This window comes from Miscanthus floridulus, chromosome 2 (genome assembly GCF_019320115.1).
Source record: "Miscanthus floridulus cultivar M001 chromosome 2, ASM1932011v1, whole genome shotgun sequence".
Lineage (NCBI taxonomy): Eukaryota > Viridiplantae > Streptophyta > Magnoliopsida > Poales > Poaceae > Miscanthus > Miscanthus floridulus.
Genome location: NC_089581.1, coordinates 55,498,312 through 55,523,083, shown reverse-complemented (window position 1 = coordinate 55,523,083; position 24,772 = coordinate 55,498,312). Strand labels below are relative to the sequence as shown.

At 47.6% G+C, this 24,772-nt stretch overlaps 4 protein-coding genes across 4 annotated transcripts; 2 read left to right on the top strand and 2 right to left on the bottom strand.

Annotated features, from left to right (window-relative positions):
* Positions 1–3,455: 3,455 nt before the first annotated feature.
* Positions 3,456–14,327, top strand: LOC136524336 (protein TIC110, chloroplastic-like). The gene is made up of 15 exons (XM_066517746.1): positions 3,456–4,232; positions 5,025–5,084; positions 6,381–6,504; positions 6,641–6,709; positions 6,792–6,890; positions 8,614–8,680; positions 8,842–8,906; positions 9,167–9,255; positions 10,435–10,559; positions 10,644–10,744; positions 11,232–11,445; positions 12,056–12,210; positions 12,334–12,456; positions 12,593–13,570; positions 13,703–14,327. Exons 1-15 carry the CDS (start codon positions 3,703–3,705, stop codon positions 13,952–13,954), a joined length of 3,051 nt encoding a protein of 1,016 aa, XP_066373843.1. The 5' UTR covers positions 3,456–3,702; the 3' UTR covers positions 13,955–14,327.
* A 166-nt stretch (positions 14,328–14,493) lies between these two features.
* Positions 14,494–15,505, bottom strand: LOC136524343 (ubiquitin-ribosomal protein eS31 fusion protein-like). The gene has a single exon (XM_066517751.1). It carries the CDS (start codon positions 15,045–15,047, stop codon positions 14,568–14,570), a length of 480 nt encoding a protein of 159 aa, XP_066373848.1. The 5' UTR covers positions 15,048–15,505; the 3' UTR covers positions 14,494–14,567.
* Positions 15,474–16,803, top strand: LOC136536568 (uncharacterized). Its single transcript, XM_066528818.1, has 5 exons — positions 15,474–15,509; positions 15,605–15,657; positions 15,840–15,888; positions 16,209–16,328; positions 16,669–16,803. Exons 1-5 carry the CDS (start codon positions 15,474–15,476, stop codon positions 16,801–16,803), a joined length of 393 nt encoding a protein of 130 aa, XP_066384915.1.
* Positions 16,804–18,028: 1,225 nt separating this feature from the next.
* Positions 18,029–18,804, bottom strand: LOC136536567 (uncharacterized). The gene is made up of 2 exons (XM_066528817.1): positions 18,466–18,804; positions 18,029–18,373 (listed from the first exon to the last, which is right to left on the bottom strand). The coding sequence occupies exons 1-2, from the start codon at positions 18,802–18,804 to the stop codon at positions 18,029–18,031; spliced, it is 684 nt and encodes a 227-aa protein (XP_066384914.1).
* Between the last annotated feature and the right edge of the window lie 5,968 nt (positions 18,805–24,772).

Below are 24,772 nucleotides of genomic sequence, written 5' to 3'. Positions count from 1 at the left end.
TGCCACGTCGGGGATGGTAGCCACGGCGTGCTACTTCTCCATCGTCGCCATGGGCGCGTTTCCGAGCATCAATGATGTTGCGTACGTCGCGGCCATGACCGAGGCGTTGATGTACTGGGACGGTGGAGGGCTGCCTGCCGGCTGGCGGTGCTTGGTGAACGGATGCATCCCTGGTGGGACGCACTGAGGGCGTGCGCTGGCTGGTGTCGGGTTCGCGTCGTCAAGACAATGAACTTTCTGCCTGCTGCGCCACCGCACGCTCAAGCAACGTGCGAATCTCCCTGTGGGCCCAGCGATCTTCAGATGTCATGGCCTTTGGGAGGCCGTGAAGCAAGGCCATCGCGGCGGCGATGTTCTGGCTTGCCCGAGCTAAGTGAGGGAGAGTCCCATTATCGACGAGGATCCTTCGATGCACATCACGGGCCAAGGCGTGTGCGTGCCCACCGTCTCCGCGACGCTTGATCTCCTCCTTGATGTTTTGGTACTCCTGAACAAGCTGTTGTCCGGCGTCATCAATCTCTAGCTTTCGTGCTCTTAGTTGCTCCATCCTTACGTGGGATGGAGCCGCCGTCTCCGCCTCGATCCTAGTGTTGGGGTTGCCTGTTGGGGTTGTCTCCTCTCCGGAGACGCTTTGGACGTGCCCCTCGGGGGTTTGCGTCATGAAGCATTCCCGGGAAGGGTGATGGCTCCCCTTGCTGGATTCAGAGCTAGAGGACAACTCTGGTTCCTCCGCGAGGAGCCCGTAGAGTGTCTCCGGGTCGTGTTCGATTACCCCCACGAACTCGCTGTCCGTAGGCGGCTGAACCATGCGTAGTGCCAGAAGGTGGCCAGCGGTCGCCGCGGCGTTGCGGAGACCGAACAGAAACGCTGTCGGGGCGCTTCGTACGGGGCCTTCCGGAAAAAGGGGGATGCTACGCGGGGCTCCTTGGATAACTGGGGTCCAAGGGGGTCGCCCCGCGGGCCCTCAAGCCTCAGACGGCTAAGGTTGATGGAAGGGAGAGACTGTGCGGCCGTGAGGGTCAGCGCCAGTTCTCCTCCTAGTGTGACAATAAAGTCTAGGTCGCCCAAACGCACATGTGCGCCTGGGGCCCAGCTGATTACGTGGGTGGTCATCCGAGGCCTGATTTGGAACACGCAAGGCCCCTACCTGGCGCGCCAACTGTCGGTGTTTCATACAAGCACCGGCAAGTAAATTTATAGTAATACGTGTTAGGCTCGGATGGTGCGCTAAAAGACACAAGATTTATACTGGTTTGGGCCGAATGTCCCTACGTCCAGTTTGTTGTTGCTCGTGTTATTAGCATCGTGAACGGTTCATAGTAGGGGGTACAAACGATCGAGAGAGGGACTGATCCCAAGTCTCTGATGGAAGGGTTGAAAGGAGGCCAAGAGCTTGGTTGCAACTTGACTGTGTGTGTGAGTGTCTTGTGTTGTTTTGTCAAAGATCGGTCCCTTTGATAGAGGAAGCGCCTCCCCTTTTATAGATGAAGGGGCTGGCTTTACAAGGGTGAGGGCTTTAGGAAGCGTACTCTACGTCTTGTGGTTCACGTCTCCTCGGCCTCGTCCTTCATTCTGATGAGTGCGAAGGAAGATAAGCGCCTACAATACTGTCGATGCCTCTGTAGAATGTCAGGTTGGTTACAGAATGCTGCCCCGCGCAGGGTATGGGTTGCAGCATGGTGGTTTGACTTATGAGCCTCCCCAGCCTTACTCCGCACGCCTTCTGGTTCCTATGAGTCTTTGTCGGAGGGACGCGGGGTCGGGGTCCTCCGACTTGGTGGACCTGAGGGGTCGGGAAGCGGGCGTCGCTCCCTTGGGTCCATAGCGTGGTGACGGAATATCCGTTGTTCGTGGAGATAGAAAATCATTTTCTGGAGCATAGCGGTTGTCATATATCTTCGTCGGGTTCCGTGTCCCAGGGCTGAAGGCGGCGCCTACAACTCTACAGGGCGAGGAGTACGCACCTGTAATACCTTTCGGGCTCTGCGGCGCCCGGAAGGGTCTAAAGCACCTGTCCCATCGTTCCCTGACAGTACTTTTCCTGCTAGGGCGCAGGGTATGGTCCTTGGAGTCATGGTTGACCAGAACGTCTTGTCTTGCCCTGTACCCATCATCTTGAGGGAATGGGGAGAAGTTGTCAGGTAAGATGAAACCAATATTAGATATCGAGCAGGGCGATGTTCGTTCCTTGCCGTCGGGCGAAACAGAGACCAATCCATATCTCTTGGGTGAGACCAACCCTGCCCCTCTAGGGTCGGGCGAGGCGGAATCTATTCCTCAGCCCTCGGGCGAGACCGAACCTGCCCAAAAGGCGTCGGGCGAGACGGAGACTAGCCCTGAGCCCTTGGGCGAGGCAGAGCTATCTTCAAAGGCGTCGGGCGAGGCGGAGTCTATCCCTTAGCCCTCGGGCGAGACCGAGCCCGCCCCAAAGGCGTCGGGTGAGACGGAGACTAGCCCTGAGCCCTCGAGCGAGGCAGAGCTATCTCAAAAGGCGTCGGGCGAGGCGGAACCAAACTCCTGTCATTCGAACAAGGGACGTAACGGCGCCCTTATGCGTCCAGAAGTTTTTAACATTCAGTGGTTATTGGTTCCACCTTCTGGAGTACCGCGGTATTAGGTCCCCGACACTAATATAATCATAGTACATAACAACACCTTGCCACACCCTTATGAATCACCATGCTCATGCCTAGCACATGACTGAGGAAAAAGTTTCATGGAGCTTGAATTCTAACTATAGCATCAATAACCAGCTGACCATAGTGATAGCGGAACAATATCAAGTAGAGAATGGAGAACTAGGTCAGAGTCTCACGGAACACCACAGATGCTCATATTACGGACACGAAAGTGAATGAAACCCAAGAAAACGACGAAAACCTTACACACACGGACAGGCAATACATCATACATGTAGATCGCACCCATAGCAACCGCGAGATGTGATAACCTTAGGGAGCATTCGATGCAGGAGTTAAGTTCAAGAGGTGTCTTATCGGATGTCACATGACGTGTCGTATGAGGTGTTTGAATACTAATAAAAAAAATAAATTACAGAATCTGTCAGTAATTCACAAGACAAATTTATTAAGCCTAATTAATCCGTCGTTAGCATATGTTTACTTTAGCACCACATTGTCAAATCATGGACTAATTAGGTTTAAAAAATTCGTCTCGTAAATTAATCTTAATCTGTATATTTAATTTTATAATTAATTTATATTTAATATACTCTATGTATGCATGTGTTAAACATTTGATACGACGTTTAGGACGTGGAACTTAGACGCCGGCTAGGAAAGGAATGTCACAAGCCAGAGAGCCCAACCGTGGCGCGCGACCGCAGACAGGAACCAGCAAAGCGAGCAGACGACCGTGTACCACGGAACGACAGGAGGAACTCCTGAAATAGGCGAGGGATCACGGCGGGGCCCGTCCGCGCCCGCGCAACCGGCAAGCGGCCCGGCAAACCCTTGTTGGTCCAGCCGGCCTCGCCCGGTCGCCCCGCCGCACCAATCCCACTCCCACCCCATCCCAACGCTATCCGCTGCTCCTCAGGCTCGCCCGCGCCGCGGCCCCCTCCTCCTCTCTTCCACCTCATCCGCCACCCTCTCCCCCCAATCCACCGCACCGGCCCCGCCGCCGCCGAGGAGAAGGCGTCCCCACCCCCGTCCGCAGAGGCAGCAGGTACCTATCTCGGGCATGGAGCTGGCACTCGCCTCCGCGAAGCCCTCGCCTCGGGCGGCGGCGGGGGCCAGCCCGCCGCCACTTCTCTTCTCGCCGCTTAAACCCTTCCCGCTCCTCCGCTTCCCGCCGCGGCCGCGGAGGCCCGCCGCCGCGCGACTCCGTCTCCGTCTCCGCGCGGCCGCCGAGTCTGGCGCGGGCGGCGAGACCTCCTCCCCTGGCGAGGCGGTCTTCGGCGCGCGGAGGGAGCTAACGGGCATCCAACCGCTGGTGGAGGCGCTGCCGCCCGCGGCGCGGACGGCGGCGGAGCTGGCCGTCGCCGCGGCTGCCGTGGCGGCCGGGTACGGCATCGGGCTCCGCGCGGGCGGCGGGTCGCGCGCCGTGGCCGTGGCTGGGGCGGCCGTGCTCGGCGCGGCCAGCGTGGCGGGAGCGGCCGCGGTGAACGCCGTGGTCCCGGAGGTCGCCGCCGTGGGGCTGCACAATTACGTCGCGGGCCACGACGACCCCACCAACCTGGACAACGGCGAGGTGGAGGCAATCGCGAACAAGTGAGTTGCTCTCGCGTCTTGTTTCGGCATTGGGTTTATATTGGTGAAATGGTTCGAGCTACTGCTGTGCTGCTCAAATTATAGGGCTAGTCCTGGTAATCATGTCACCTCATGGTCTGAATGAATGGTCGTTATTCTTATATTTGGTAGTGACCTACCTGGATCCAATGAAGTGCCCCTTAGTTGAGGTTTTTTGTTTTGTTCGTGAACTAAGGCCCCGTTTAGTTCTAAGCCAAAAACCAAAAATTTTCAAGATTCCCCGTCACATCAAATCTTGCGGCACATGCATGGAGTACTAAATGTAGACGAAAAAAAAACTAATTACACAGTTAACCGAGAAATCGTGAGACGAATCTTTTAAGCCTAAATAGTCCATAATTGGACATTTTTTGCCAAATAAAAGCGAAAGTGCTACAGTAGCCAAAAGCCAAAAATTTTCGGAACTAAACGGGGCCTAACTATTAGTGCTCTCAGATAGATAACAGTATTTTGATTAGCGCAGGCTTTTATTGTGATATCCACTTTGCCCCCACAGTCTTGCACGCTTGTTTATTTGGTTACTTAGTTTTGAAGCCCCCATAGTCCCATTTATTGTTGGAATGCAAGTAAATTTTGGTTTACCTAGTTATGTGCTATGCTAAAAGAAACTATATATAATTTCCATATTTGTTTTTTTTTGTCTCTTGGGAATGTAAACTGCATAATCAGTTCCTGTTGTCTCCTTTGGAGGCTAATTATTGATGCTGCTGTTGCTCCTCTCCATATTCTTATGATGTGCAATTTAAATTTTAGATATGGAGTTAGCACACAGGATGAAGCCTTCAAAGCAGAGCTCTGTGACTTGTATGCCAGGTGAGCTTCTTGGTGCTTTTTTTTTTTCCAGCTGACGCATCTGCTTGTATGCATTAAGTTTTCTTAAATTCTTAAGGCATCATCTCACCTCACGCTTTAGTCGCTTAAGCGTAAGGTGGTAGTCAGTCGCCACACCTCGCCTTACCACCTTGATAACCGTGGGCATAACTGGTGTTTTGCTACTCACTATTCACTACCTGTTGCCCCCTGCATACTACACCAGTTGGAGGCACGGAAGTTTCTGCAAACAATTGCAAGAAAAAGGAATAGCCACAATCTTCTAGCTGCAATCATACTATTCCTTATATATTAAGGAGCAATTGGTTTCTGTATGTTTCTAATCTGTATTAAGGAACTAAGGCAAGCAAATCAACTATTTCTATTAGGCGTGGCCACTCAGTTTATTCTGTGTTTTGGGTTCAGTATATTTGGTGAGCACAAATTTCAGTTTTCAGAATAGAAAAACTGGAGTTTCTGCCTCAAACCAAAACACCACACACTTCGTTGTTCGGTGCCATCTTGTGTTTACCGAAGAAACAACATGGTAGCAAATGCTAAACAAAGGGGAAAATGACGAGATGATGCCTACCTCAGATATGAGGCAAGTTTGATAGACACAACTGAGCAAGCAAAGCATTCAGAAAGCTTGGCATGGGGGCCTGGCCATACGCTTCTGTCTGCTTGTGTGTGAGCCGGCCATAGTGACCATGGTCGTATACTTGTCATTGTCAGTGCACTCACTGAGGCTAGCATGCTGGTGGGTGACTGTTGTCAACTCATGCGCTCGTCACGGCCACCTACTTGTCCATGGAGGCTCGTACCCTCGTGCCCTCGATGTGGATTGTGACGCAATGTGGGGTCAGCTGGTCCGGTTAGGGAACGAATTGTTGTTTTCTGGACAGTGCCAATTCGCATGCCTACCGAGCTGCTTACTAAAGAACAATTAATCACACATATTCCTCATAAATTCCCTTTTTTGACTGGAGCTAATGTGCACAACACAAGCAGATACCAAGCTTGTTTGGTGGTGTTGGTTGTGAAATTTGTATTTGTGCATTTGGGTGGTGTGTCCAACTTTTAATTACAGCCTTTCGGTTTCGTGGATGGATGTCAACAATCTTGCCTGGATAAACCTGAGCTCATGCTTTATTGTTAAAAAAAACCAAGTAAACTATATAATACTCATGTAGTCACGTATCAGCATTTAGGTCAGAAGAGTATATTATTCCCCAAAGGTCCCACCCTTCTAAATTTCAGTTATTTGCTCATCCTTGTCCTGACCATGCTTTTATGCAGGTATGTTTACTCAGTACTTCCTCCAGGAGATGAAGATCTCAAAGGTACAGAGGTTCAGGCAATTATAAAATTTAAAAGAGCTCTTGGGCTTGACGATGTAGATGCTGCTAACATGCACATGGAGGTATTGCCTCCTGATCCAAACCCTTTTATATTTTGTCATCTATCTCCTATGCTCTTATTGTTTTCGTCTCTGTTTTCCACATTCGCTGTGTTTTATGCCAATAAGTATACCTTTTCCTCTTTCCTTGTTGTACTAGATTGGTAGACGCATATACAGAGAGAGGCTGGAAACAAGTGATCGTGATGCTGACATGGAACAAAGGCGGGCAAGTGTCTATGCTTCGATATATGAATGAGATACTTAGAACTTTCTGTTGGCTCATATTATAGCCATGTCATTCTTTGCAGGCATTTCAGAAGTTAATTTATGTGTCCAATCTTGTCTTTGGAGATGCATCTGCATTCCTACTTCCTTGGAAACGTCTTTTTGGAGTGACTGATTCTCAGGTAATTATTTATAAAAATACTTGTTAAATTTCTGCATACTTTCTCTCAGTTTTATGCTTTGATCTCACGGAGAAAGTAGTTTGTTCGGAATTTGAAGTTTAGTTTCATCGTTTTCTGGCAATATTGCCTCAATGGATGCAAGAATTATTTTAAAGTATGATGAAATTGCCCTTTGCATAGTTGTCATGCTGCTCTTGATGCAGTTGATATTTCAAGTAGTTTGGACAAATGGTCGTAAAGTGTTAAAGTTTACTACCTGTGTTTTTAAGGCGATAAGTCGAGCCGCGGCGACCCGCCCATTTGAGTCAACTAAGCGTTTAAGGCTCGCAGCGAGGCGATGCCATATGATCATCTTAATATATAATGCTACTAAAATTCAGAAGCAAAGCATACCTTAATATTGTCAAGTCTTAGCATATAATACCATAATAAATAGTGCTACCAGAGTGCTAGTGCACAACTTAAAGTAGCAAAATAGCTCTCATCACCCAATAGCAACAAATTAGTCTCTAATGACATGATATAACTTAATGACTAGTGCTGCTAAGGCAAAACAAATATAATAGCATAAGTGCAGATCTGAAATCTAACGTCAGCATCATCTAGGGATGATCATTCAAGCAGTTTTCCATCTCCACTCTAATTGCAGTGGTAGTTTTCTTGCACATCATTGTATCTCCAAAGCCACCCGCTAGATGCTTCTTCAGTCTTCTTATCCTTCCAAAAAGTGAGACACCACATAGAGTGCGGGCCACTACATCTTTGTTTTGAAGGTTTGGCCAGTAGCCATACTTCCATCCTGGATCCACAGAGTTTCCCTTCTGAGCTAAATCAGTCCTGGGATCATAAATGCTGATGATGGAAGATGGACTTGCCATTGTGCTATCAGCTGTAAAAACAAAGAACTCGAGCACTACCAGTCAGCATCTGTATAAAAAAGCCACAAGCAGAGGAAAGACATGGAAAGAAACAGAGGAAGAGGAGGGAAGCAGAGCTGCAGACGAGATGCGAAGTGCAGAGCATATCCAAGTCGAGCAGAGGCAGTGCACATCCAAGTCAAGAGCAGGAGCAGTGCACATCCAAGAGGAGGGAAGCCAAAGGGAGAGGAAGAGATGCTTACGTACCTATCCTGTGACCTTACGAAGAGAAGGGGAAGGAGCCGTGCATCAATCAGTAGAGATGAGGGAGGACCAGAGGAGGGCAGGAGGCGCAAATCAGGGTCGCAAATCAGTGGAAAAGAGGAAGGGAGGCTCGAATCGAGGAAAGAAGCGCGTGTGAGAGATGGGTTTTGACCTTGCGGGATATGTAGGTGCCCGATTTCCCGACGGTGCTCGACTCCCGCCGGTCTCATTGGCGCGCAAATCCCCTGTGTCCTTTCCCTCTCCCACGCACAGCTTCTTTCCCGCTCCCGCGGCTGCGCACCGCAGCTCACTTCCCGCGCCCGCGCGCGCACGCGCAAGCTCGTGCGGCGTCCGCCTCGGGCCGTTCAGGCCTTAAACAGCGCCAAATTGCGCCTAGCCGACAACTTCTACTGCAAGGCGGACGCCATACCGCGATTGGTCGTGGCAAGGCCGACGCCCAGCCTAGAAACTCGACTGGACGCCTAGGCGACGACTTAAAAAACATGATCACTACTCCACAGTCCAAATAAGAACGTCTTTTTTTACTTACCATGGTCTTAAGTATCATTATTAGATCAATTTGACATTATGTTTGTTTCTAGATTGACATTGCTATGAGGGAAAATGCCAAGAGTTTATACTCGGTGCAGCTCAAGTCTATTGGAAGAGGTACTGCTAGAACACATAGTTTCGTTTAGGTGTTAGTTCAATTCTGAAGTCATACTATTCTTAAGATTTGCTTTATCAAGTAGATCATGTAGTTATATTCATTGTCAATATCTCTTATTACATCTCAAGAACATTCTGAACTCAAAATGCTCTCGTTTTAGGTCTTGACATAGACACGCTCATTGATGTAAGGAGAGCGCAACTTGCATATAAACTTTCTGATGAGGTAACTCTTTTCTTCTAAAACTCAGTTTCTGTTGCTGCTTATTTGCTTTTTCTTCGAAATCTACATCAGTACTTATAGAACAATGTCATTTTATATGCATGCTATGATGCATATAAACTAGTCAAGACTCAAGAGTTTAGACAAAAATAAAAAGGTCACTGTATTTATCATTTGTGTCGATTAAGTTTGCTTGGAAAAGATAAGTAGAGTAAATCTAAGCATGTTTTGTTGTTATAAGTGACATTCTAAATTTCTTGCAGATTGCTGCTGAGATGTTCCGCGAGCATGTGAAGAAGCTAGTTCAAGAAAACATTTCATCAGCACTAGACATCTTGAAGTCACGTATTCCGTATGGAACCTACTTACCCTTTGAGAAGCGTGTTACCAGATTTCATTATTAGATGTGCATAGAAACCTGAGTGATGTTCTAAGCTAGATAGCCCGTTATTCCAAGGAAAGAGCATAGCCAGTTTTCTGAATCCGTATATATTGGTTTGCAATTTGGTAGATATTTTGGTCATATAATGGAGAAAATATACCTTATAGTAAGTAGCAATGGGTAATAATCTGTCTTTCACCCCATGTTTAAAACACGAGATGATCCATCATGTATTTATGTGCCAACCTTTCTCACACATGGCCCTGCCATGTTAGACTGTTTCCAACAAGGAACCCATATGGGCACCCAAACCAAAAATGGGTAGCAAGAGACCCAAAATCAGCCTCCAACAGAGTACTTATACGGGAGACCTATTTTGGGTTGCCTGAGAGGCACAACCCAAATATGGGCATCCTCTCTCCTAGAAACCTATTTGCAGAAATGATTCTCTTTTGGGTCTTGTTGTTGGAGAAGATGCCGAATAGGTATTGAATATTTTGCCTATAGCGCTATCCAAAGGACGAATGGGTCTTATATTTTGGGTGTTGTTATTGGAGATAGCCTTATGGTTGCAGCATTGTCTTGTCTATCATAAGCAACACCATAACATTGTCAAATCTCTTTTTAAAATGTGAACTTTAACTCCGCTCATATAAACTATCAGGTAGGTGTGCCGTCAATAAATTTCATGAGTATTTTTGGTATATACATATGCTTTTACTACTAGAGGGAGTATTTAACTTCCATTAGTAGCAGCCAAGGCACCTGTGCATATCTGATGGAGCATGAAAAGACCATGATGATGCAAATAAAATTGCTTGACTTCTGACCAGTAATAATTAGCAAAAGCACGAATCCAGAATGGCGGAGCTTGGCAGCAAGTTCAGCAGGGGCCAGACAGGGAAATCAGCTAGATTAATTAAGTAGGAAAGAGCTTGCTATTTTTAAGCTGATAAGTAGACACCTAATGGACATCACAAATGAGCAGGAGTGGCCATGGCCCATGTTGGTCTCAATGAAGCTCTGCCCCTGCACGAATCCTTGTGCAGGAGTGGTCTATCCTCTGAATGTTGGCATGCTTATAGATTCAGACTGTACCATTTCAGAGCATTGGTGGATTTACCTTACTGCTGAACCATGTGATTGCAGGGATAGTCTAACTCAGGCTGTGGAAGAAGTGAACATTGTTATTAAATTTAATAGTTTGCTTACAACATTAAGCAAACACCCTCAAGCTGATCGTTTTGCTCGTGGACTTGGCCCTATTTCATTAGGTAAAACGGTTAAAATTTTTGCAATCATACTTTTAGTGAGCTCAACCTTGTTTAATATTTTTTTTGGGTGCGTGTCGTGCATAGCTGGAGAGCATGATCATGATAGGAGAGCTGATGATCTCAAGATACTCTATAAGGCCTATGCTACAGAAGTACTTTCAGATGGAATTGTGGATGATGAGAAGGTGATTTAATTTCTAGTTTACTGATGGTGCTTGTTTGTGTGATGACAAGTTAATACAACCCCTTTCTAGTTCTTTTTCTTTGAGGGGAAATACAGTAGTGGAGGCCCCCCCTACTGTGCATTTTATTTAAAAAAAGAATGAAGAGGAGTTACAGAACATGAAGACAAACCTGCATAGGTGAAAGGTAGAAAAGGCGGCATGCAACAGGCAGCCAAGAGAGAAAAAGAACACACAAGCTAGTCAATCGAGCTTAGCCATAAATAAATTGAAGATCTGGCAAATTGGAATAGGCCCCATCAGAAAATTTAGCTTGATTTTAGTCGATCAGTTCAATTTTGCAATGCTGCATTGCTCTTCATCAAAATAATAGATCACCGTCAGCTTGTACTGGCATCTTGTATTGTCTGTCACATGCCTTCTGACCATAAAGATGCTATTTATTCTGTAGTATCTCAACAGAAGTTTTTCTGTGCTTAAAAAAATGCAGCTTTCCCCTCTTAATGAACTGAGAAACATTTTTGGACTGGGGAAGCGGGAAACAGAAGGAATCTTGTCTGACGTCAAAGCTCATATATACAGAAAGACACTTGCTAAATCATTTAACACTGAATTGGCTTCAGTACCTAGCAAAGCAGCATTCCTCCAAATTCTTTGCGAGAAGTTACAGTTTGATCCTGAACTGGCTAGCAAGATGCATGAAGGTACCATCTCGACATTTTCTTCTTCTTGCAACATTTAATTCCACAGCACAGCTGTCTGCTGTGGTAAATAAGGGGTTTTGCTCAATGGCAATCTGTTATACAAGGCATCTTTACACTGTAATCTCTGTGCTGTCATGCTGATACTGCTGCATTGTTATTTTAGACTGCTATATTGTCAAAGCTATACCTTGACTGCAGGAAGTATATATATATTATATATATTATATATATATATATATATATATATATATATATATATATATATATATATATATATATATATATATATATATATATATATATATATATATATATATATATATATGTTTTGGGAAGGTAACTTGAGTTTGGTTCATATTGAGTGTATTGCTTATGATCACGGATGAAATTCACCAACAAAAAAGTATGCTACAAATGTTTTGACCAAAAGAAGCCTCACATCTATTTCCATAATACTAATAATACTAATACTCTAAATTGTATGTATTAGTATATTAGTACCGTGCAAACTAGGCCATTCTGAGTTATGATTTTAGATTTTAATTCAAAAAATTTCTGGCCTTTCCAGTATTCAGAATATCATGCTTATTAATTCCTCTTCAAACTTCAGAAATTTACAGACAGAAGCTTCAGCAGTTTGTAGCTGATGGAGAGCTGAGCAAGGAGGAAGTGGAAGCTCTAATGGCATTCCAAGTGCGTCTCTGCATCCCTCAAGAAACTGTGGACGCTGCTCATACTGAGATCTGTGGACAACTGTTTGAAAAGGTGACTCTAAATCTTTTTGATTGAACTCCTTTGTAGTTGTTTAGATTTTGTTCCATATCTTGTTCAGGCAAAGCTGATGGCGTGTTCTGTATAAGTTCTCTTACATTTGTAAGGACATTTCAGGTTGTCAAGGAAGCCATTGCATCTGTTGATGGATATAATGCTGATAGACGAGAGGCTGTCAGGAAGGCAGCACAAAGTCTAAACCTGAAACCGGAGGCTGCCATGGCGATCTTTAGTAAAGCAGTATGTATCTTTCCTTTGAAAAATGATACCACCTTATTTTCTCGTGATCTCTGATATATGCTATGTGTATTCTTTTATATATATTCCTTCAGCAAAGCTAGTTCACTATTCTAAGTTGTCACATTCAAATGATCAGGTACGGAAGTTATTCTTGAGCTACATTCAGAGAGCAAAAGAAGCTGGGAACCGCATTGAAACTGCAAAAGAGCTGAAGAAGTTAATTTCCTTCAACATAGTTGTTGTTAGCGAGCTTTTAGCTGACATTAAAGGAGAGATATCTCCAGTTGCTGAAACTGAAGCATCAAGTGCAGCATCAGAATCTGAGGGAGAGGATGATGAACATGAATGGGAATCATTGGACACACTGAGAAAGACTAGACCTGATAAAGAGCTCAAAGAAAAGCTGAGGAAGTCAAGCCAGAAAGAGATAACTCTCAAGGATGACATTCCATTGAGGGATAGGGCTGAGCTGTATGAAACATACTTGATGTTCTGCATCACTGGGGAGACGACTAACGTATCATTTGGAACAGCTATCTCTACAAAGAAAGACGATTCAGAGTTTTTAATGCTAAGGCAATTGGGTGACATACTTGGTTTAACTCGCAAAGAAGCTCAAGATGTTCACATTAAGTTTGCAGAGAAAGCTTTTGTGCAACAGGCGGAAGTAATTCTTGCTGATGGGAAATTAACAGAGGCTAAGGCTGACCAGCTCGCTAAGATTCAAAAGCAGGTCGGATTGCCTACTGAAAATGCACAGAAAATCATTAAGGGTATTACAACTACAAAGTTATCTTCTGCTATTGAAGCCTCTGTTGCTCGGGGTCAGATCGGTATACAGCAGGTCCGAGGATTGAAAGAAGCAAACTTCCAACTGGATAGCTTGATTGCGGAGCCACAGCGAGAAAGCATTTATAGGAAAACTGTTGAAGAGATCTTTTCTTCAGGTACAGGGGATTTCGATGAAGAGGAAATGTATGTAAAGATTCCAGCTGATCTCATAATAAGTTCTGAGAAGGCCAAGTCAATTGTTCAGGATATTGCAAAGGTTAGGTTGGAGAACTCCCTTGTTCAGGCTATTGCCTTGCTTCGGCAGAAGAAGAGAGATGATGTGGTATGGTACTAAGTTCCCCTTTATTTGCTCCTTGAAAATTCAGTTCTGGAAAACTAATGTAATTTCGAAAGTCAGTTCTGGAAAACTAATGTAATTTTGGTATGTGCACTAACTATAAATTTCCTTTTGCAGGTTTCATCTCTGAATGACATGCTCGCATGTGACGCTGCGGTCCCTGCATCGCAACCCTTGTCATGGCCCACACCAGGAGAGCTAGATGATCTATATGCCATGTACCTAAAGAGCATTCCGAGGCCTGAGAAGCTATCAAGGTTGCAGTACCTGCTGGGCATAAGCAACGAGAAGGCTAACAAGATCCGGGACGCGGCCTCAGAGGGATCTCTGCCAATTGCAGCTGAAGAGAAAGAGGAGTTGGCCTTCTAGGAAGGGGCACAGTTTTGTTAGGGTAGACACCAGAGTTGAGGTCCCTTGCCAATGAACGATCGAATTTGGTGCTGTGGCCAACAGCTGCTATTGTAGCTAGGCGCATACATGTTTTTGGAATAGGAAAGCGACGTGTGATCCTGACATATTGCATACTAGATATCTGTATAGACAAGTCAATGACACCAAAATTTGGTGACTCTTCATTTGCTGTTGCATTCCACCAGACTACACTGAAAACCTTTTGTTTTCTGGTTTATTGTTTCTCTTTTCGTTCAACAATGTATCACAGCTATGACTGCAACCCTTGCATATAACCTGGATTTGTGGTTAACCTACCTGGGGTACTTAAGATCAGCCTTCTGTTTTGCCATCAGCACCCTGTTTGCAAAATGTGAAATGTGCATGGTGTTTCAGCTATGTAGTGTACGCACCTATGTAGTGCAGAATGCAGAGTTGCAGACGCAGTAGATAAAGCCACCCGAACACTGCAATCACACTCAAACGACCTGATTTATCAACAGCGGGTTACCAGATCGAATGATAGACAATAAAAAAAAACCAGTACGATTGCTTGATCTAATTATCCGACTCCTAAAACATATGAAGCAACCTAGCTATCGGCAACGCTCTGGTTCTCGACGACGTAGGTGAGGCCGCACCTGCCGCAGGCGTGCCGGTCGGCGTGCGCCGCCATGAACACGCCGGGGCCGCACTCCGTGTTGGGGCATTCCTTGCGCAGCCTCTCCACCTTCCCCGTGGCCTCATCGACCCTGTACCGCCCAAGCACGGCGTCGAGCCCGGCGTTCTTGTGCTCGTGCTTGCCCTTCTTGGGGGTGGTGAACGTCGTCTTCTTGCGCTTCTTGCCGCCGCCGAGGAGGCGGAGGCACAGGTTCAGCGTATCCTCCATGTGGATGTTGTAGTCTGCCAGCGTGGGGCCGTCCTTCAGCTGCTTCCCCGCGAAGATGAGGCACTGCTCGTCCGGCGGGATGCCCTCTATGCCCTGCACCTTGGCCTTCACGGACGCCACCGTGTCCGACGGCTCAACCTCCAGCGTGATCGTCCTCGTCAGCGACCGCACGAAGAGCTGCATCTTGACCCGCGGTCCCTGGCTTCTTTCCGCTTTCCGCGGCAGCCGGAGTCGATCGAGATCCCGGCGTGCGGCGGCGGGTTGTGAACCAGTTTTTTGGTCTGTGGCCAACAGCCGTGCCGTGTGACCCGTGCGCTGGATATATGGAGGCAGGGCTCGTTCTCCTGTGCCGGTGTGTGACGTCCGATCGGAAACGGACGGCCGTGATTGAGTCTGGGAAGATACCGACTCGTGACCCACAGGTCGGCGCACGAGTCTGAGCCGCGCACGGCACGGCAAGGGCCCGAGCCCGGCCCGGGACGAGGAGACCGACCTCACCCAAACAGGCGCATCGCGGTTGAGAGTTGAGACGCCTGACGGCCTAGAGAGAGGAGCGCGGCGGCCCCGGCGCCGGAGCCCGGAGGGGAGGGGAAGAGACGAGAAGAGGCGATGGCTGCAATCGGGTCCTCCAACATCGGATTCCAGGTACGTGCGTCGCCCCATGTCCCGCATGATGGCTGGTAGTTCCTGATTGGGCACCCTGCTGCTTAGGTTTGATTCGTTTCCTCAATTTGCTTCAGCTGCTGAAGAAGTCTGGATGGAAGGAGGGCACTGGCCTTGAGCGCAGGAGCAGGTCTGTGTCTGGATCTTTGCTTACTCCCGCGTCACAATTTCATATTTCCATTTTCCCCAAAATTTAATGCCGACCGATTTTAGTGGTATTTGTTGTAGTTATGGTATTGTCATCTGCATGTTGATGCTTCACTCCGTGCGGTTTCAGCGTTATTGGCTTTCTGCACACTAATCGCGAAATAGGCTGTCTCAATTGTATAAGCTTTTGACAGATCAGTTCAAAGGGCAAAGGGCATGGAGAAATAAATGTTGTTTGTGGGTCGCTGATCACATGGATTTTTTGTAATTTAATTATTCATATCCATAGCTGGTAACGCCAAATGTTTAGAAGGGTCCTGTCATCCTGTGTTAGCTAAAGTAGTGTAGTTTACACTGATTCAGTTATCTTTCTCATCAATGGGCTTTGATCAAGAGTTGCTGTTTGGCGATCTTAGTTACGAAATTGTGGTTATGTGACACTTGATCAAGCCAGTGTACAGTGTAGATTTGCACAGTTGCTCTGTACTTTGTTTGTTATTGATTACTCACTGGCCTCAATCGTTTGTGGAACAGGGAAGGTTGGAGCCTGTAGAGACTCGTGTTAAGAATAACAAGCGTGGTTTAGGTTCTAAAGAACCAAAACCAAATCCTAAGGTTGAGGATGATGCTGAAACAAATCCCCAAAAGCCCAAGGTGAGCTAATGACACGATTGTTTCAATACAGTTGTTTTTACTGTAGCAGAGTTGTTGTTCCCCATTTCTTGTTAATCTTGACTTGTTTTTTAGTCTACAATACTTCTGACTTCTTTGACTTACTGAATTCTATTGTGTAACTTAGAATGGCTACTTTTTTTAATAGACACCTAAACCCTCCTTGCATTGCCTTGTTTAATATTTGCTTGATTTAGTAAATAATAGACAGTAATGTTTCTTTCTTTATTAAGCCTTCAGATACCTTAAACTGTCTAATTTTAGTCATCACGTTGCCTGATGGGGGTTCTAACTTACTATTTCATACATGTCACTGTTGCAGCAGGACATGCCATCAAAGAAAAGGGCAAAATTAGCTGCAAAGAGGATAAGAAAAATGCAAGAAGAGGAGAAGCGCTTGAAAGAGAAGGAATTCGAGATGGCTTTTTTCAGGGAATTTTGGCCTGATAATGTGTAAGGCAGAAACTTCAACATTTGACATTGTAGCTGCTGACCTTGCCTCTTGCCTGATATATCGAATGTATAGGCTTGCCAATGCTTGGCAAGTTTTGCAACCGCTCTGTCATACGGTCATCCCAATTGTGCTGGCCAACAAAATGTTACCCATCCGGTCTGTGGATGATTTCGCACATGATTTGTGGCTAGGGTTGGGCACATAGCTATTCATCCAATCTAATGGACAAATCCAGTGTAGAATTGTTCATGCCATATGATCTTCTAATTTTTGTACATGATAAATGCTGTTTTTTTTTATTCACAACTGTGCACAATATTTTGCCTTGCCAATACAAAGATTTATATGGCTCAGAAATGTTCACTATTCGTTATGGGCTTTTCTTTTGTGTACTCCATTACCCATTGCAGAAGGGAGGCGATCCATTTCAATTTTGTTTTCTTTTATGAAAATGTAAGCATTATATTTTTAATACTAGCGTTTCCAGGATTGGCCATTAACTCTCTTTTTCCTTCACATTATAATTCCTTGTGTTCTTTCCTTTGTCTTGCATTCTAAGCCTGATGATTTTTGTAGCTACAAAGTCTTCGTGTTGGTGCTTAGCACATGCAGCTCCATTTTTCTTGTTGTTGAAGCTGACATGTTTCGGCCACTATTATGTCGATGTATCCATGGAACTAATTTGCAATATCACGTCAACACATGGACGCAACTTTTGAGAAGTTGTTAATCCCATTATTCTGTCCCAAAATAAATAGACTTCTAGAGCTGTTTGAAGTCAAAGCGTTAAAAGTTTGACTGAATTAGTCATAGATGTTGGTACTCTTCTCAATGTAAAAAATAGCATCAATACTTATAATACCGAATTAGTATCACTAGCAATACAAGGTTAATGAGATTTACAAAGTTAACTGTTACACGAAGCTCACTTTTTTTTTATGAAGTCAAAACTAACGTCACTCAGCTCTATCCGATGATATATTCAGTCTGTCCCAAAACATAGGCCATTTAGGTTAATTAATGATATAAACATTGATGTATTTTTTTCTATAAACTCGATAAAAATTAGAATAATTTTATTTAGGACAAACAAAAATGGCCTACATTTAGCAAAAGAGGGAGTAGCTCTCTATTATTTATCAGTCGGTCATCAAATTGTATAACAAGGTTAAACTCGTTGGGAAAGCTAAGAAGCTTCTTAGCTAGGCAATACTATCGAGTCTTTCAGTCACTGATGGCCGTATTTGGCCTTGTACTCCTGCCACAGCTCCTGCACGCACTTGCCCAGGATCTGCAGGAAGTAATCGTCGCTGTACCCGTTCATCAGCTTGGCGTTGAGCACCGCGACGAAGCCCGGCCGGAGCGAGTCGCAGTAGTCCAGGAACCTCGCCGTGACGTCGTAGCCTTTGTCCCAGCTGCTCCCCTGGCCGGGCCGCACCCAGTGCGCCGGCGCGTACCCGGCCCGCAGCCGGACGAAGTCGGCGATCCCCTCGTAGACCCACCAGTACACGTCGTAGTCCTGCAGCCCCCACTGCCACACGTGTACCGTCTCGTGGTACAGCACCCCGGTTACCTGCACGCACGCGTGCGCACACGCACGGATGTCACGGGAAAAAGAAGCCACACGTGTGCACGGGTGGACGAACAAATTGTAGGTAATTGTACCTCTGTCTTGACGTCGCCGGTGTAGTTGTTGACGTAGCCGGCGTTGAGCACGATGGTGCTGCCGGCGGTGTAGGCGATGCCGTCCACGGCATTCACCACGAGGGTGACGTGGTCGACGGGCCGGCGGTCCGCGGGGCTCGTCTGGTTGAACACCGCCCAGATGAAGCAGGAGGCGTCGGAGAGGACCTGCGCCGCGTAGCTCACGCCGTAGTCCCGGTCGAAGCGCTGCCCGCCGGGGGTCGTCGTCGCGTTGTTTACCACCTCGAACGTGACGGCGCCGGCCGTGGCGGCAGCAGCCAGGAGGAGGAGAGAGGCTACGCCCACTGCGGCGAGCTTCATCTTGTGCCAAAGTACGCCTCGACGTCTCGTGGTATAGTAGGCTATAGCGTGCAGCGCACGTGCTTTGTGAGCGAACTAACGAGAGAGGTGGTCAGCCTCAAATTTATAGGCAAGTCAGATCATATTTTGATCTGCTTGCCAGAGCTTGGTATACGGTTTGTATCTTGTTTGGTCATTCAAATTCTTGTATCAAGCTAGCATTGGCACGGCGCCAACACAGCTGAACGAACTGCTGTGCACCACACAAGAGTCTTGGCGCTACCGTACGCAGCCGGCCGATCGTCGTTACATCCTTCGTTTGTTTGTCAGTAGTAGATCGTCATTTGTAACATTTATTTATATATAGGAAACGCCACAGTGCATACAAATGTCACCCTGTCCTGGATTTGTTGTGTTGCTCTTGCCGGCAAATGCAGCATGCACCCGTGAATATGTAGACCAGGAGTAAATATAACTAAGATAATATAAGCGGGTTGTAGATTGCCACGATAAGTTAACATGTCCGTGGTGAGTGAGGAGGGAGACGAGATGAGAGAATGGAAGAAATGTGGATGGTCTGCCGCCAATCCACATCTTAGAATAAGAGAATAGAGGTGTGCCAGGCTGATTGGGCAATCGGTTTTAACCAGTCGTGATGGTGATGATGATCTCCCACCACCACCGCACCCCACACCAGCGGAAATGATGGCACAACTCCTCGAGACCCAACGGTCTATGGGGGAAGTACTGCGCAGGCTTGCGCAGAACGCCGGTCGTGGATGGGACCAACACCAGGGGCCCGAACCGAATCAGTTCAGTGATTTTAAGGACTTTTTGAACACTAAACCTCCTATCTTTAAAGAGGCGGAGGAGCCATTGCAAGCCGATGAATGAGCGGAGGAGCCATTGCAAGCCGATGAATGGCTCAATACCATTGAGCAGAAGTTTCGTCTCTTGAGAGTTACAGAGCATATGAAGGCTGAGTATGCCTCACATCAGTTGCATGGTCCAGCAGGCATTTGATGGACTCGTTACTTGTCTACCCTCCCTGTTAATGCTTAGGTTACTTGGAATGAGTTCAAGGCTGCTTTCAAGGGGCATCATATTCCCCCAGGTCTTATGAGCATGAAACATATAGAGTTTATGAGGCTTACCCAAGGTACCAAAAGTCTCACTGAGTACTTGCATGCCTTCAATAATCTCTCTAGGTATGCGCTTGAGTTTGTGAATACCGATGCTAAGAAGATTGCAAGTTTTAAGAGAGGACTAGGTCCAAAGTTGATGAAGACTAGCGAATAACAAGAGTGAGACCTACAATGAATTTGTGAGTGACACACTCACACAAGAGAATCATAATAATATTTATCTTACATCCAAGAGCCGCAAGAGGGCCTTTGAAGCCGGTGCATCTCAGCAGAGAGCTCTAGTGGTGGCAAGAACCCAATACCGCCCACCTGCTCCAAAATACCGACCACCTCAGAAGAAGGCCCAGCCAAGCCAAGTAAATAAAGGGTATCATCGGACATACTCTATTGCTCTACCGTCTAAGGGTGGTGCAGGACAAGGCAACTCAAAGGCACCGCCTAACAATGAACCATGTTTCAATTGCAACAAGACTAGTCATTGGGCGAGGGAGTGCTCTTACCCCAAGAAGAACAATCAGAAGCCAGCAGCTGCAAATGCACGCCCGAGGTATGTGCATTACACCACCATGGAAGAGATTCCCTCTGGCGAGGTTGTCATAGCTGGTATGTTTCTTGTGAACTATAACCCTGCAGCCGTTCTATTTGATTATGGAGCTTCGCATTCATTCATGAGTCCAACATTTGCATCCAAGTATGATCAAAAAATATTTGTAGTAGATAAATGTGGTTATTGTATAAGTGCAGCCGGGAATAACATTTCTACCAATCAGATAGTTAAAGATGTACTTATCCAAATAAGTGAACAAGAGTATACTGCAAATTTAGTGATATTACCGGGATTGGGTATAGATGTGATCTTGGGTATGAATTGGATAAATAACCATGGTGTCTGTCGGTGCAAAAAGTGACCAACAAGTAAATATTTATAGTTTTGCCGTGCATTGTGATTGGATGTGGCCTAGCACTCAATGACACAGGATTTATACTGGTCTAGGCAATGTGCCCTACGTCTAGTTTCGGTCGGTCGGTGACTTTATTCCTGACCCCAGGTGCTTCAAGTTTGCTGTGGGGTTACAAACGAGTAGGAATAAGAAGGGGGGGGGGTGCTAAAGGCCCGGTTGGACTCTGAGCCGAAGGGCCAAGAGTGATGGGGGCTCTAGCATGCGCTAAGTATTGGAGCGCATGCTCTGTGTAGCTTTAGAGTTCTAGAGCTATTGATGTCTGAATAGTGCGATCCCTTTTTAGGAGAGAGCTCATCCCCTTTTATAGTCGAAGGGGATGGGCTCTTACAAGAGAGAGAGAATGTAGAAGTGTGCTACCTAGTCTTGTTTCCCACGCTGTCGGGTATGAGACGGTCGTCGGCGCCCACAACATTGTTGATGTTTAGATGTGGCAGGCTTTACCGTGTTCGCATGGTATGGCGAATGTCAGCGCCTACAACACTGTTAGGTAAATGTCGGCGCCCACAATACTGTTTGGGTCCTGACATGCCTGGAAGGTTGCTTTGTGCTTATCAGGCATGGCATGGTGGCACCATCCTACAGGTGCGCAGGGTATGGCAGGGTACGGTCCTTGGTATTGTGGTTTGACTTTGAGCGCTTTACCATACCTGCTCCGCCTGATCCCCGATATCCTAACCGAGCGGGCGTCCCGGTAGGTCGTTCCTGGTCGGCCCCAACCGTGTTGGTCAGGGAAGAGCTGCAAGCAGAGGTTCGGTGTATTCCTGGTCAGAAAAGGAGGTCAGAGTCGGACTATGTCCCCTTCTTGGCTAGGCCTTCTAGTCAGGGACTGGATCATTCTCTCGGCCTATCGTTAGGTATCTGGGCTAGTCCAGGAGGCGTGCGTGGTCACTACGCTGTCTGCTGGGCCGAGCCTTTTGCTGTGAAGCGGGCCCATTTGGGAGCCCGGGTTTATAAACCCGATAGGAGCCACCGAACCCTTTTGGGACTTTTAAGAAGTCATGATGGGGTTGTTTACACTTGTTTTACGAGCGCATCCGGTGGGTATAAGATCGTGGGTTGCTGTCGAGCGAGGCAGAGCACCAACCCAAGCGTCAGGCGTGGCCGAGGGGTCGGGCGAGGCGGAGCGCCAACCCAAGCGTCGAGTGCGGCTGAGGGGTCAGGCGAGGTGGAGTCGCCAACCCAAGTGTCGGGGCATGGTGGAGCACAGCCGAGGGGTCGGGCGAGGCGAAGCACCAACCCAAGTGTCGGGGTGCGGCGGAGCACCAACCCAAAGCGTTGGGCGCCGACCCAAGCATCGGGCATGGCCGAGGCATCGGGCGAGGCAGAGTTGCCAACCCAAGTGTCAGGGCATGGCAAAGCGCGGCCAATGGGTTGGTCTAGTTTCGTGCGTTACCCCATCCACAGTTTCTGCAATCGAAGGGGCTGAGCTAACGTCGCTTGCCTCGATGGCTCGAGCGACACGCTCGGTGAGCTTAATAACAGGTACATTCAAGTGGAATCCAGGTCCGTCATTCATAATGGGGTCAGCATGGCCCTCTTGTGGCATTTCACTGCTCCTTAACCCGCCTCTCGGTAGATGCCCAAGCCGTTCCAGAGACCAAATAAGGTGGCCCGCTAGCCTTCCCTCGATGGAGATTCTATGGGCATGGCTCAAGGTTAGGATTGAACAAGAAGGTCAAGATGGCCCTATCCACTTTGGAGCAGATTAGGCAAGGGCCACTAGGGTTCATCTATGCTTTTCTCCCCTAGCTTTGTTTGATGTGAGGTGGCCTCGAGCCCTTTGCGGGCCGACCTTTGAACCCTGGTCGGTCGTCGCTCATATCGAATGAGGCGACTACCGCTTCATGACGCAATACGAAGCGTTGTGATGCAACAATTGCATATGCAATGCTTGGATGTATGGATGAATGTATGAATGCATACATGAGAATGGATGAATGAATGATCATGCATTAGAAAACAAAAAAGGGGTTTTTGGTAAAGTTACCTCAATGGCTCGAGTGACGGGTTAGGGAAGCTCTTTATCGGATATGTCCGAATGGAACTCGGGCCCGTTGTTCATGACAGAGTTGACATAGCCCGCATGGGGCATCCCACTGCTCCTTACCTATCTCTTGGCAGCCACCCGAGCCATCTAATCGATTTGGGTGACTCGTTTGTCTCTCCTCGATGGAGATCTCATTGGTGGGCCCTTCCAAACCCTGCCTGGGAAGGCGGAGGGTCGTTTGCATGTGGTTGCGCCTTATTTTCTATGCCCAAGTTGCAGTAGTGGTGGGCCCTACCCATGCCACGTATCATTAACCAGGCAATGTCTCATCAAACAGGGCGCATCCCATCAGCCAGGGCGTGTCCCACCTTATGCCTCTCCTCATTAAATAGGGGGAAGGGGAGGGTTTGGTGCCATATGCATAGGTGGTCGCTGAGCAGGTCACCACGCAGTGGGTGATGGAGGCTTGCCATTCAAGCATGGCTGAAGTAGTGCATCGGGAAGATGTCGTCTAGCCTATGAAGGGAGTGGAGACCGGGTCAAAGGCGAGCGTCGTCCCGACCAGGAGCGAGCTGCTGTTTGATGTTCCATGTGTTGGTGAGAACATTGCCGTTGTCATCCTTTAGCCGGTAGGTGCCTGGTCGGATCACCTCGGTCATGTGTATGGTCCTTCCCATGGTGGAGAGAGATTATGTTTGTCTTTAGTGGACTGGGTCCTCCTGAGTACGAGATCACCGACCTCTAGGATCCTCCCCCTGATTTTTCTTTCATGGTACCCGTGGAGAATTTGATGGTAGAGAGCAAAGTGGATGATGGTCGTCTCATGAGCCTCCTTGAGTAGGTCGACCACGTCCTGTTGAGCCTCCGCGGCTTGGTCTAGGTCGAAGGCCTTCACTCTTGGAGCACCGTGATCGAGGTTGGAGGGCAACACTGCTTTAGCTCCATTGGCTAGGAAGAAAGGGGTGAACCCTGTGGATTGGTTTGGGGTTGTTCTCAGGCTCTAGAGGATTGCTAGAACCTCTTTGACCCATTGCCCGACATACTTATTGAGTCGGTCAAAGATGTAGGGCTTGAGTCCTTGGAGGACCATGCCATTGGCCTGCTCGACCTAACCGCTGGTACGTGGGTGTTCAACCGAGGCCCAATCAATCCTAATGCCATATCCGTCATAGATGTCCAGGAACTTCTTCCCGGTGAAGTTTGTCCTGTGGTCAGTGATGATGCAGTTTGAAACACCAAACCAATAGATGATGCCGAGGAAGAACTTGACTGCCTCTTCCGAGCGGATGTTGGTGATGGGCTTCGCCTCTATCCACTTGGGGAATTTGTCCACCGCTATGAGTAGGTGAGTGAAGATGCCCAGGGCCTTTTTGCGGGGTCCGACCATGAATAGCCAGGTGATGGGGATGGTCTAAAGCTCCTATACTGGCACGTGAGTTTGCCGATCATAGAACTAGCATCCTTCACACCTGCGGACAACCTCCTCTACATCTCACAGTGCGGTGGGCTAGTAAAAACCTTAGCGAAAGGCTTTCCTGACCAGCGACCTTAGGGACACGTGATGTCTATAGATTCTAGCGTGGACTTCAAGGAGAAGTTGTTTCCCTTGGTCGGTCAGGATGCACTTCATGAGTATTCCCAACGGGCTTCACTTGTAAAGTTTGTCACCAATGGCGATGAACATTTTGGTGCGTTGAGCGATTTGTCGTGCTTTAGTCCTTTCTGGTGGGAGAACCTCCTTGAGGAGGTAGGCGAGCTGTGGTGCTCTCTAGTCGACTAGATCAAATGCCATTATGGCGACGTTGGCAGGCGATGTTGTCATAGAGGCACCAAGGTTGGAGCCCCCGAGCACTTGGTCAGGGTTGGGGCACATCGAGAGGTCGAAGCCCCCATGT

Bases quoted from the DNA above. Each gene is read 5' to 3' on its own strand.
- LOC136524336 (XM_066517746.1), top strand. From the start codon at position 3,703: ATGGAGCTGGCACTCGCCTCCGCGAAGCCCTCGCCTCGGGCGGCGGCG. The intron at 8,681-8,841 runs GTACTGCTAGAA...CTCTCGTTTTAG, and splicing joins GCTCAAGTCTATTGGAAGAG to GTCTTGACATAGACACGCTC. The intron at 12,211-12,333 runs GTGACTCTAAAT...AGGACATTTCAG, and splicing joins GTGGACAACTGTTTGAAAAG to GTTGTCAAGGAAGCCATTGC.
- LOC136524343 (XM_066517751.1), bottom strand. From the start codon at position 15,047: ATGCAGCTCTTCGTGCGGTCGCTGACGAGGACGATCACGCTGGAGGTT.
- LOC136536568 (XM_066528818.1), top strand. From the start codon at position 15,474: ATGGCTGCAATCGGGTCCTCCAACATCGGATTCCAG. The intron at 15,889-16,208 runs GCATGGAGAAAT...TTTGTGGAACAG, and splicing joins ATCAGTTCAAAGGGCAAAGG to GGAAGGTTGGAGCCTGTAGA. The intron at 16,329-16,668 runs GTGAGCTAATGA...TCACTGTTGCAG, and splicing joins CAAATCCCCAAAAGCCCAAG to CAGGACATGCCATCAAAGAA.
- LOC136536567 (XM_066528817.1), bottom strand. From the start codon at position 18,804: ATGAAGCTCGCCGCAGTGGGCGTAGCCTCTCTCCTCCTCCTGGCTGCT. The intron at 18,374-18,465 runs GTACAATTACCT...GCGTGCGTGCAG, and splicing joins CCGGCGACGTCAAGACAGAG to GTAACCGGGGTGCTGTACCA.